At 44.4% G+C, this 11,369-nt stretch overlaps 1 protein-coding gene across 1 annotated transcript in view; it reads left to right on the top strand.

Annotated features, from left to right (window-relative positions):
- Positions 1-619: 619 nt before the first annotated feature.
- The window catches only part of AP1B1 (adaptor related protein complex 1 subunit beta 1), a 38,701-nt gene continuing 27,951 nt past the window's right edge, over positions 620-11,369 (top strand). The window contains exons 1-5 of the mRNA XM_056859863.1: positions 620-680; positions 2,984-3,089; positions 5,402-5,537; positions 6,916-7,161; positions 10,688-10,878. Of these exons, the coding sequence (XP_056715841.1) occupies positions 644-680; positions 2,984-3,089; positions 5,402-5,537; positions 6,916-7,161; positions 10,688-10,878 (716 nt within the window). The 5' untranslated portion in view covers positions 620-643. The remainder of the gene's footprint in view (positions 681-2,983; positions 3,090-5,401; positions 5,538-6,915; positions 7,162-10,687; positions 10,879-11,369) is intronic.

The following is an 11,369-nucleotide window of genomic DNA, read 5'->3' as shown; positions in this document are numbered from 1 at the left end:
TGGATTCCAGCAGCTGGAAATAAGTTTAAGCAGAACTGCATTTAATCTTTTTGTTCAAAAGCCATTTGGGCTAGGAAGCTGCTGTGACACCCTGCGGCAGTGAATTCCTGAAGCGAACTCTGTGCGGCGTTTCCTATTCTGTCAGGCTTGTCTTAGCATTAACAAAATGGAGAATAATTTTGTGGTCGGGGGGGGGGGAGACGCACACTCCAGCCGGTTCGCATAACTGCAAGGCGACTTGGTGACTTTTATGCAGTCTTGGTTGCTGCTGGATTATTTGATTGCTGTTCCTATCCAGGCTGTTCTTCTGGGAACTCCCCTCCCACGCCCTGTCGAGGCCGGCAGCTGCCTCTGCCTTCCTTCTGCCGCTGATCCGGCTGTGGAGGAGGGGTTGCAAGGCACCTTGTCAAGGCAGCACTGAAAGTTACAGATAAGGCTCCTCCGCTTGCCAAACGTGCGCCTTCTCTGCCGCTGCCTTTCTTTCCTCCCCGCACCCCTGCCCCTTTTGCAGTTTGCCCTAAGGAAGAATTAAATTTGTCCTTCTTCTGACGCTCGAGGATTATCTGGGTGTTCCAGCGTCTGCCTAATTTGCCTCTCTTTTTTTTGTCGCCTTTCAGACACACGCAGCAAACCAGAGACCAAAATGACAGATTCAAAGTACTTCACCACTACTAAGAAAGGTAATGCTTTCCAAGGGGGTAGTTTTCATTCTTTACTTGAACATGCAGGTGTGTGCATTATTTAGTTCCCACAAACAGCAGGTGAGATGATAAAATTATCTGTGGGCAGAATTTGGTTGGTATTGCATGGTTGAATGCTTCCAAATTAAAAGAAAATCCCTGCACATAAGAAATGTCATGTTGAGGAGAAGGGGTTTTTTGGTCTCTCTCCAAGGTACTCGCTGTACATACAGGGAATTTATTTGCCAAAAGGGAAGCATTCAGCTGTGCCATCTCCCACCTGATGTGGTATAGCCCAGGAACAATTTTATGCTGTCACCTGCTGTTTGTGTTTGGGTACAATGACTTGAAATTAAGTTTTGCATTTTGTGTTTCATAGATTTCCAGAGCAGAAGTGAACACAAATTGGTTGCTATAAAATATTATTGGATTACAACTAAATAAGGCTTTTGCACTGTAATTTAGGGGCATAATCCACCACCACTCCTAGTGATGTAGCCCTTATTTTGCCTTCTACCGTTCTGTTTGCTTAGAGACGAGGGGAGAGGCTATAATGCGAATGAGTTTTTCTTTAGCTGTGAATGCCTGAGCGAGAACTGTAGACAAGGTAACTTCTTTTAAGAGAATCTAAGACAAATCTGATGCAGAGTTATGTTGTGCAGTGTGGTGGTCCATGTGCTCAGAGCATGCTAGAAACAAAGCAGGCAGCTATTGAGCAAAACGGTTAAAAACAATGAGATTGAAAGTAGCTAGCCACTTGGTCTTTCGGATCGTCAAATATTCACAATCTGCCATGATTATTGCAAGACAGCTTTGTTTTTTCCCCATAGAAAAGCAGACTGCTGTTCTATGTTTGACAGAATGGTCATGAGCTAAGTTTTGACAGAAGCTTAATGTGTATCACATTTGGATTTTATTTGAAATCAATTTTTTAAAGCAGCACTTACTATAACTGACATTTTTTAAAAAATCCTGATTATTCTGACTTGTGTGATTTGTCTTGCAGACAAATTCATTTTTCATTCAGCTGTCTCCCCACCCCCCTTGGTCTAATTGTAGCCTACTGTGATGACCAAGGATGCTTCTTTGACATTCTTGAGTTGCACGTAGTAATATTCCTGATCATTCGTAGTCTCATTTCTACCCCCTCCTTCCTTTAAGACAATTGGTTAGTGCTCCGAGGGAAGTCATTAGGAAGCTTGCAGCTTCTGGGACATGTGGCCGTTGGATTATTGTAAGAGCTGCCAGATTGTCCCCTCTTGTTGTGAGGGAGAAATGTTTATCTTGCATCAAGAATTTGGACTGGATCAGGAGTCCTAGTGAGGCTCCTCAACTCTAAGCAAGGGAGGGGAGTTAAATCTTAGGAAGTGTAGCTAGGCCAGTGTAACACACTTGGGATCCTAGTGTTAAATAAATGTTCTTGAATAGCAAGTCTCATTGATTTAATAGGACTTCAAGTAAACTTGATAAGGATTTGGGCTGGTGTGGAGTTTTGGTGCCACCTTTACTCCTGGGGCTTTACCTTGATCCATACCATGGCAAACTTCAGGTTAAATTACAACAGTGCACTCTTTGCTTTTGAAGAGTGTCTGGACTTTATAGGTGGACCAGAATGCAGCTGCTTTATTCCTGTCCAGCATTAACTGGGGGGGAAGGGTGTAATATCTGTTCCTAAGGAGCTATACTGATTGCTAGTTATTTGGGGACAATTGAAAGTACCTTAAAAAAAAGAAGAAGAAAAAAAGAAAAGAAAGTACCTTAAAGTCCTAAATCACCTGGTCCAGGGTTCTCATGTCCTAAGGATCACACTTTGGTGAAGACATGGACCCTGTCAGTAGAACCTAGGCATTTCCTGTTATGGCTCCCCATCTTCAGAAGGGCCACCTGGCTGATCTTTTCCCATCTCTTAAACTCCTCTGTTTAAGAGAAACTCAAGAGGGACAAGAGAGATGGCTTTTACTGCATTGACTCTTTGGTCTAGCTGGCTTCAGAATCCACAACTGAATAGCATTAATAATTGTGCACGATCCACTTGGGAAGCCTGTGTTAAGGCTTGAGAAAGGTGGGACATAACTGTCCTTGCTGCCATGCTCTCCTTTCTTTTCTTGCCCTGCATTTCCCTGCTCCCTTGCTGAAATAAGTGTGGGACCTTGAAATATGGAGGCAGAGCGCATGAAGCAGAACACCCACTTGATTGGAGCGGGCTTGGCTGGCTTCTTTCTTTGGGTGCTGGGGGAGAGAGGTCTAAAGAAGCTGTGCAGTCGTATGCAGTCTTTGTTGAAATCTCCTGCATTCCTCTCCAGGGGAGATATTTGAGCTGAAGGCAGAGCTGAACAGTGACAAGAAAGAAAAGAAGAAAGAGGCTGTGAAGAAGGTGATTGCCTCTATGACAGTTGGCAAAGATGTCAGGTGTGTGTCCCATCTTGTGATATTTAGGTGGTGCCTGCAGGTGATTTGGATGAGATTTCCAAGCTGTGTTCTTTTTTTTTTTTCTCCCCCTCTTTACTTGTGGTCTGCATATTCTTTGTGCTAGGTGAGCAGGAGTGACCCACCTCCATCTACAAAACACCTTTCGATAGGTTCAGAGAAATATAAACCTACATCTAACTCTATATGTGTGTGTGTGTAAAGTGCCGTCAAGTCGCAGTCGACTTATGGCGACCCCTTTTGGGGTTTTCATGGCAAGAGACTAACAGAGGTGGTTTGCCAGTGCCTTCCTCTGCATAGCAACCCTAGACTTCCTTGGTGGTCTCCCGAGCAACCCGATATAGATATAGAGATAGAGATAGAGATATCTAAATCATATCTAAATCTATCTCTAAACTTATATATAGGTAGGTTGAGATGTAGGTTTTTATATATATACATACATATAATTAGTTTTAGAAATATGTTTATATATGTTTTAGATTATAAAGGCTATTCAATTTTCAGTGACATGAGCAGACAGTAAACAAAGGGATATTTTTACACGGCTCAAAGAGACAGGCAAACTATAAATCATCGATATTCTTCAACCCTGCTGTTACCACATATACAATATTATCATGACAATTCTTAACTATCTCAGTAAATGTAACAATTTAAAGAATTCTGGAATTTACAAAAATACTGCACTGCTATCATGTGACCCTCTGTCTGTTGTCTGAGGCAGTACATTACAGCATGGATTTTACCAAGAAGGAAAGTGCTAATTCTAGGCTATGATCTTGATTCATCCCAATGGGCCATGTCAGAGCTCCATGTGACCTGAATGGGCACTTTAGAGCATGACCCAAAATTCTCTGCCATGCTGGGGTGGGTTTGAGCAACAGCTTCTGTGTACTCTGATTCAACAATCCTCTGCTGGCATCTGCAGAGGCCTTGCCTGGAGCCAAAGCCCCTCCTACACAAGACAGCCTTTAGCCATTAGGTTTGCTTGCAGTTACTAATAAGTGAAGGAGGATTGGGCTGGATTCCACGCTACTTTGCATGGATTAAGGAAAGCTGCAAAGATCTCGACCTTCAGAAAGTAGGGCACTTGGATCACACGCCAAGTATCTTCTGATTTTGAAATAAGACCCATCTGATAAGCTGGGGACGGGGGAGTGGAGATGTCATGGAACTGACATCTTATAAAGTCTGGAAAGCGGCAGAGAGACACATCATCTGCCTTGCTGCTCCAAGGCTAGTTCTTTGAATATGTAAGACTGTATAATTCAGATTGTGGCAGAAGGAGTCAACACCGGAGGTGCTTCAAGAGTAGGAGGGTGTAGATGAACAGCATGATGAAACTGCTCCAGGACTGAACCATTCCTGATTGTTGGTGGGAGATCCCAATATAGAAAATTAACATACTGGAGGAGGAGATTGTAGCCTCATCCAGGACATACTAGTCTTCTATACGCTGGGACATTTTATTGGGGTCCAGGGGTAAAAAGCATTCAGTTGTGTGACCCTTTGTAGTCTGAAGCAGTACAGTGCAGGGCCGATTTTACCAAGTAGTGAACTAGGCCAGTTAGCAAAACAGTCTAGATATCTTCATTGCAGAGGCAAAATTGCAAGCCAAGGGTTGCTGCCTAATTGGAAGAAGTTGGGGATTTCCCCTCTTTTTCAACATGGACTGGGGGAAGGGAAGAGTAGACGTCACTTAAGCCCCTCACAGGATGGCAGATCCCTCAAGATATTTTCCTAAGAGGATTTCTCTTTGGTCAAAGTCATCTGGCGAACCCAGATTTCTCACTTTGTTGGCTAAGTGATGACTTAACATAGCAGCTCTTTGCCACACACAGTTGATTTGGGTTCAAACCCATTTGTGTAACTGCTCTTTAATGGAGTGTGTATTATTGACCAACCTTTATGTGTGTAAAGTGCCATGAAGCTGATTTATGGTGACCCCGTAGGGTTTTCAAGGCAGAGGTGGTTTCCCATTGCCTCCCTCCGCATGGGCTGAGAGAGTTCTGAGAGAACTGTGACTGGCCCAAGCTCACCCTGCAAGCTTCATGTAGAGGAGTGTGGAATCAAACCTGGTTCTCCAGTTTAGAGTCCACCGCTCTTAACCACTATACCATGCTGGCTTTCGATTGACCAACCTGGCCCATGTGAAATCAGTGTTTAAGGTTTAAGTTTCTGTGGCAAAGTGAGCAACTGCTGTAAAATATCACTTTCAGACATCAGCCCATCCCCAATCTGTCAGTATCCTAACTAAAGCGGATCTCTCTTTTTTTCTTTTTTCCCCACAGCGCTCTCTTCCCGGATGTTGTCAATTGCATGCAGACAGACAATCTGGAACTGAAGAAGCTGGTTTACCTTTACCTGATGAATTATGCCAAGAGCCAGCCAGATATGGCCATCATGGCTGTGAATACATTTGTCAAGGTGAGTGGTGTCGATCCCTTGCCCGTCAGCTGTTGACAACTCTTATGTAGACAAAGAAAGATTGGAGTCCAATTATTGTCATCTCTGACTGGGAAGCCAGAGTAGGGGAAGACCTTAAGCAGTGTGGAATGGGGGAGGGAGAATATCTGCTAAGTGGCAGGATTCAAAGGATTGCCATCAGATAAAAAGAGGATTATCTAGTAGCTGATGTATTGTAGTAATGTAGTGGGGAAGAGGCTGAGCTATCAACCAGGAAGTCCCTGGTGTGAATGTTGCCTCTGCTATGAACTCACTGCAAGGCTTGAAGCAATGCCCTTTCTCTTTGCCTCAGTGCACCCATCTGCAGTATTGGGCATAATACTGGCCTACTTTATAGGGCAATTGTCCAGAAAGATTACAAAAGATCATGTATGAGATGCATTTCAGAATGCTCTTTTAAAGCTATATAGATGCTAAGCAGTAGGACCACAAACTTTATTTGTGAAGTAGTTAGCAAAAAAATATTAGTCGATCTTTGGGGGCCAGTCTTAATGACATTGAGAGGTGTAGGTTCCAATCTGCTTGTGGTTTTGGTGTGTTGTTCTGCTAGGGAATTAAAAGAGAATTTTTAAGAGATTGGACTTGCATTGTAATCATGAATGATTGCTTGTTTGTAATTATAAATTGGCAGAGAAATTGTAAATCGCCAGCCAGGAAGTCCCCATCCAAATCATGATCTCGGTAGGTGCCCTGGGCAAAGTACTTATCCCTCCTCTGTGTAAACAGTAATGCTGGCCTACTCTACTAGGTAGTAAGTATTATATTGATAATTTATGCAGTGTGTTTAGAACACTCAATTTAGTAATAGTATTCAGTATATTGAGGGCAGCAGGAAAAGAGGAAGACCCAACAAGAGATGGATTGACTCAATAAAGGAAGCCACAGCCTTCAATTTGCAAGATCTGAGCAAGGCTGTCAAAGATAGGCCATTTTGGAGGGCTTTCATTCATAGGGTCGCCATGAGTCGGAAGCGACTTGACGGCACTTAACACACACACACAGTATATTGAAGTGTCTAAGTTACGGCAATATTTTAAATAACAGAAAATGTATTTAGATATTACGTAAACGATGGTAAAGAATGTGATAATGAGTTTGAACCCCAAGTATTCAGGTAGACTCAGACTGAAGAGGTATCTATATGTTGCTGATGAATATCAAGCATTACCCCTAAGGAGCTGAAACACACTCCTTGCTTTTTGTATATGAATGATCTAAAGTCTCCTAGAGTTACATCATGTGTTCCAGACTATTTTTCTTAAAGACAGCTTAGATCTCAAGGATAGTCTGCATATGTGAGAGCCAGAAACTTTAACAGTCTTTATGTAACCTCTCACAGGATTGTGAAGATCCAAACCCCCTCATCCGGGCCCTGGCAGTACGTACAATGGGCTGCATCCGGGTTGATAAGATAACAGAGTATCTGTGCGAGCCGCTGAGGAAGTGTTTGAAGGACGAAGATCCCTACGTGCGCAAGACGGCAGCGGTCTGTGTTGCAAAGCTTCACGACATCAATGCACAGCTAGTGGAGGACCAAGGCTTTTTGGATACCTTGAAGGACCTGATATCGGATTCCAACCCTATGGTGATTGATCACTTGGTTTGGGGAATGTCTCTGATCCAGGCTGCCTTCCTCTTTGTCCCATTAACTGCTTTGAGGCTGGAGGGCATGCTAGGAGGATTTCCCAGCAGTCTGAGGAAGGGGCTGTTCTGTCTTTTTCTAGTCCAGTGGTGTCAAACCTAAGTCTCAAGATCTGGATCTGGCCCCTTGAGAGCTCTGATCTGGCCTGCGAGCCAGCTTAGGCAGCCACTTACCCCCCATTCTCAATCTGTGCCAGCAAGGCATGGCCCGGCCTGACCAAGTGACATTTATGTCATATCTGGCCCTCGTAACAATTGAGTTCAGCAGCCCTGCTCTAGTCCTTGCTTCACCAGCACACAGCTTTATATTTCTTCCTGGTGGACAGTTTGAACCAATTAGTTGTCTGCCTCCTCCTGGATAAGGACACAATTCGGAATTCTTGGCCAGTGTCTCCGGAAGGCCAGGTTCATAGATTCAGCTCGATCAAGAGCTCAAAATTTTCCAGGAGTATAACACTGCAGGATAGGAGGATGTTTGAATGATATCCCTCTTAAAAAAGGAGACAAAAGAATCTGTACACAGAATAATAGCATTGGTGGCTGGCCTCCCCCTGTGCTCCTTCCTGATGTTCTAACATTCTTTGTCTGTATATTCCTTCTTTTAAAGTAGGAGCAACATACAGTCCTTTACACCTGTTTTTACAATCTGTGTATAAATTAATCCAACTTGTCTAATTAGAACCAAGTTGTTCTTGTCATCAAGAGTCTGTCCTGGGAAACCAGGTTCTGAACCCTAGTTAGTCCTGAACCAAAGTTTCCCTCCCTGAGATCAGAGTAGCAGCAATCTTCTCTTTTAAACAGCTGGATAAAGTAAAGCGCTGCGCGCATTGTTATTGCTCTTTGGCTAAGCTTGTGGCGTTGGAGAACTGCCGAACACAGGCAGCTGCTCTCGGCCTTCCTATATTTTTTAAAAGGCATGTAATTGAAGAACCACCAGTTTCCTTGTGTGCCGAGAACCAGATGAATTTTTAATGCAATGGCACAGAAAACTCATGGGCGCTGTGTTGCTGGAAGAACAGCAGCTGTGCTTCGCGCAAGAACTTTGTAAAGCTGTTACAGCAACAACAAAAAGACTTTGTAGCTTCAAAAACATAGGTCAGGTATAGACCAAATGTTCCCAGTCGTTTAACTCGCTTCCTTCCACTTCTCTTCAAAGCCAACCACGATGCAGTTCCAAGGGTGTTTGTTTGCTGGGGGGGGGGGGTGTTTCTTCCCCTCATTCTTTTGTCACTCTTTGTTTTTATGTAAGTAGAACTAGAGTGAGTATCTGCCGTGAGTGAGGTGGGTATTAACTGTACTTTTTAACCAGGTCTTGCAATTCTGCTGCAAACCGTAGTTTGAAGTGACTGTGGTTTATGCTAAGGGAGGGCATTAGCCTCCCACTTGCTCTCTTAAAAAGGTAAAAGGTAACAGTCCCCTGTGCAAGCACCTGGTCATTCCTGACCCATGGGGTGACGTCACATCCCGACATTTACTAGGCAGACTTTGTTTACGGGGTGGTTTGCCAGTGCCTTCCCCAGTCATCTTGCCTTTACCCCCAGCAAGCTGGGTCCTCATTTTACCGACCTCGGAAGGATGGAAGGCTGAGTCAACCTTGAGCCGGCTACCTGAAACCAGCTTCCGTTGAGATCGAACTCAGGTCGTGAGCAGAGCTTGGCCTGCAGTACTGCAGCTTACCACTCTACGCCGCAGGGCTCTTACTTGTTCTCTTAATCATGGTTAAAGAACCATGGGTGTTGCATCTGAACATACCCAACTAGATTGAAGCAGTAAAGAAGAAGAGTTGTTTTTTATATGCCGATTTTCTCTACCTTTTAAGGAGAATCAAACTGGCTTACAATCTCCTTCCCTTCCTCTCCCCACAGTAGATACCTTGTGAGGTAGGTGGGGCTGTAAGAGTTCAGAGAACTGTGACTAGCCCAAGGAGTGGGAAACCAACTCAGTTAATCGGATTAGAGTCCACCGCTCATGTGGAGGAGTGGTAAATCAAACCCTGTTCTCCGGATTAGTGTCCACTGCTCTTAACCACTACACCACGCTGGCTACAAGATCAATTTGTTATCTTTCTCGAGTTTATTTAGAAAATCTATATGCCGCCTCTTCAGAGGCCTGCTGTAGTCAAGCCACAAAAGGAAACCATATAAAAACATTTAAATTAACAAAACATTAAAAAACCTAGAATGTAAAACGTTTAGCAGCTTAAATGATTCTCATAACAGTCCTCAAGCTAGAAGCAGACTGTAAAAAAACAACTTAAAACATCAACCCCCTAGTTAAAAGCCTAAAGTGGAGTGATGCAGAAGCTTTCTTGAATAATATTGGTAATTACATTTTGGAGCATTTTTGCCCAAAAGGTTTCAAACCAAATTGGTGGTTTGCTTCCTTTTGAGCAGGACTGAAGAAGCCTCTAACTGCAGAGTTAGCCAGGCTGCAATAGGCTATATCTTAACCCATTTCTTCCTTCTGAAATGGGCTTCAAGCCTGCCAGCTGTCACTTTAATTATGGGTTACCATCCCCTTACTTGGTACAGAAGCAAGAGCCCTTACAGGCTTGAAAGCTGGCTGTTTCTTTTGAGCAAAGTCACACCCCTCTATATTATGGATCAAATAACATACTGTAAAGGACATCTGAGCAATAATGGGGACCAGGTTGTCTTTAGATGTCTGACTTAATAGGTACCATTGGTATAGCAGTTTAAAAAGGTAAAAAAAATGACTGGACCAATCATGGCAAATTTCTTTCTCATCTGGCCAACCAGATGCCTCTTAGAGAATGCAAGAAGGGTATAGTGGTTATGTGTGTTTCTCCTTAGCATCTTGTATATTGCTTGTGAACATGGAGGTGTTAATCTTCGCTATTATGGCTAATCTGTCCTCACTGTAATGCTAGCAATGTCAGTTTCTGGAGTGACAGCACATAGCCTGTTGTTCCTCAAACTTTTAACAGCTGAGGCATGCCCCCTTCAAATTCAAAGTTAGAGGTACTTATACTTTGAAAGCTGTACTTCCTTTTGTGTGCAAGAATAGAAATGTACCGTCTGTATTTCCGAGTTGCTTATCTAGGTGTGCCTTCTGAGTGGAAGGAGGTGAGCTCAGAACAGTTATACATTCAGAGGTGCAACAGGAACCGCCTCAGAGCTGGCAGCTCTGCTGCATATCTGCTTTGAGTGATTCAGTTGCTCCCAATTCACTCCTGATTCAGAGATGCAGTTGAGGATTCAAGGAAAGAGCAGTCGATCGATTTGGGATGCAGCGGGCAGCTATATCCAATGAGTAACTTGGGCTCCTAGGAGCCTTTATCTAATTTGCTTGATATAATTAATTTAATTTGTTGCGGGGTCCGCTCAAAATGTCCTCTGGCACACAGGATGGGAATGTCTGATTAGTCTGACGAAGCATCTGTAATTTTGCCCCGTCCGTTTTGGTAGAAGAGGATTTTTGAACAGCTCTTTCTTGGGGTGTCTCACCAGGTGGTCGCCAACGCAGTCGCAGCCCTCTCGGAGATAGCAGAATCCCACCCGAGCAGCAACCTGCTGGACTTGAACCCGCAGTCGATCAACAAGCTGCTGACGGCCCTGAACGAGTGCACAGAGTGGGGCCAGATCTTCATCCTCGACTGCCTGGCCAACTACATGCCCAAGGACGACCGTGAGGCCCAGAGGTGAGTGCTGTGGTTCGGCTCCTTGTACAGGCTCCCCTAGTGGTGGCAAAGGGAAGCCTGGAAATCCCTTGCCAAACCCTGGAGGGGCTGTGGCTCAGTGGTAGAGCATCTGCTTGGCATGCAGAAGGTCACAGGTTCAATCCCCGGCATCTCCAGTTAAAGGGACCAGGAAAGTAGGTGATGTGAAAGACCTCTGCCTGAGGCCCTGGAGAGCCGCTGCTGGTCTGAGTAGACAATACTGACTTTGATGGGCCAAGGGTCTGATTCAGTATAAGGCAGCTTCATATGTTCACTCAGACAGCAGTTGTCGGGCAATGCTGACACAGGCTGCTCCAGCAAGACTGCGAGGAGGGTGGAGTCAGCTGTGGCTGTTGCCAGGGCAACAGCACAGCTGAACCCAAGAGACTCAGATGTCTTCCTGAGGCGTCCTTGTGAAACTGAAAGCAGATGTGGCCGACTCACAGCCAGTTGAGGAGGGAAACACCTGGATT

The sequence above is a fragment of the Euleptes europaea genome, chromosome 13 (assembly GCF_029931775.1).
Source record: "Euleptes europaea isolate rEulEur1 chromosome 13, rEulEur1.hap1, whole genome shotgun sequence".
Taxonomy (NCBI): domain Eukaryota; kingdom Metazoa; phylum Chordata; class Lepidosauria; order Squamata; family Sphaerodactylidae; genus Euleptes; species Euleptes europaea.
Note: the sequence above shows the minus strand (reverse complement) of the source record. Positions and strands in the feature narration are given on the sequence as shown.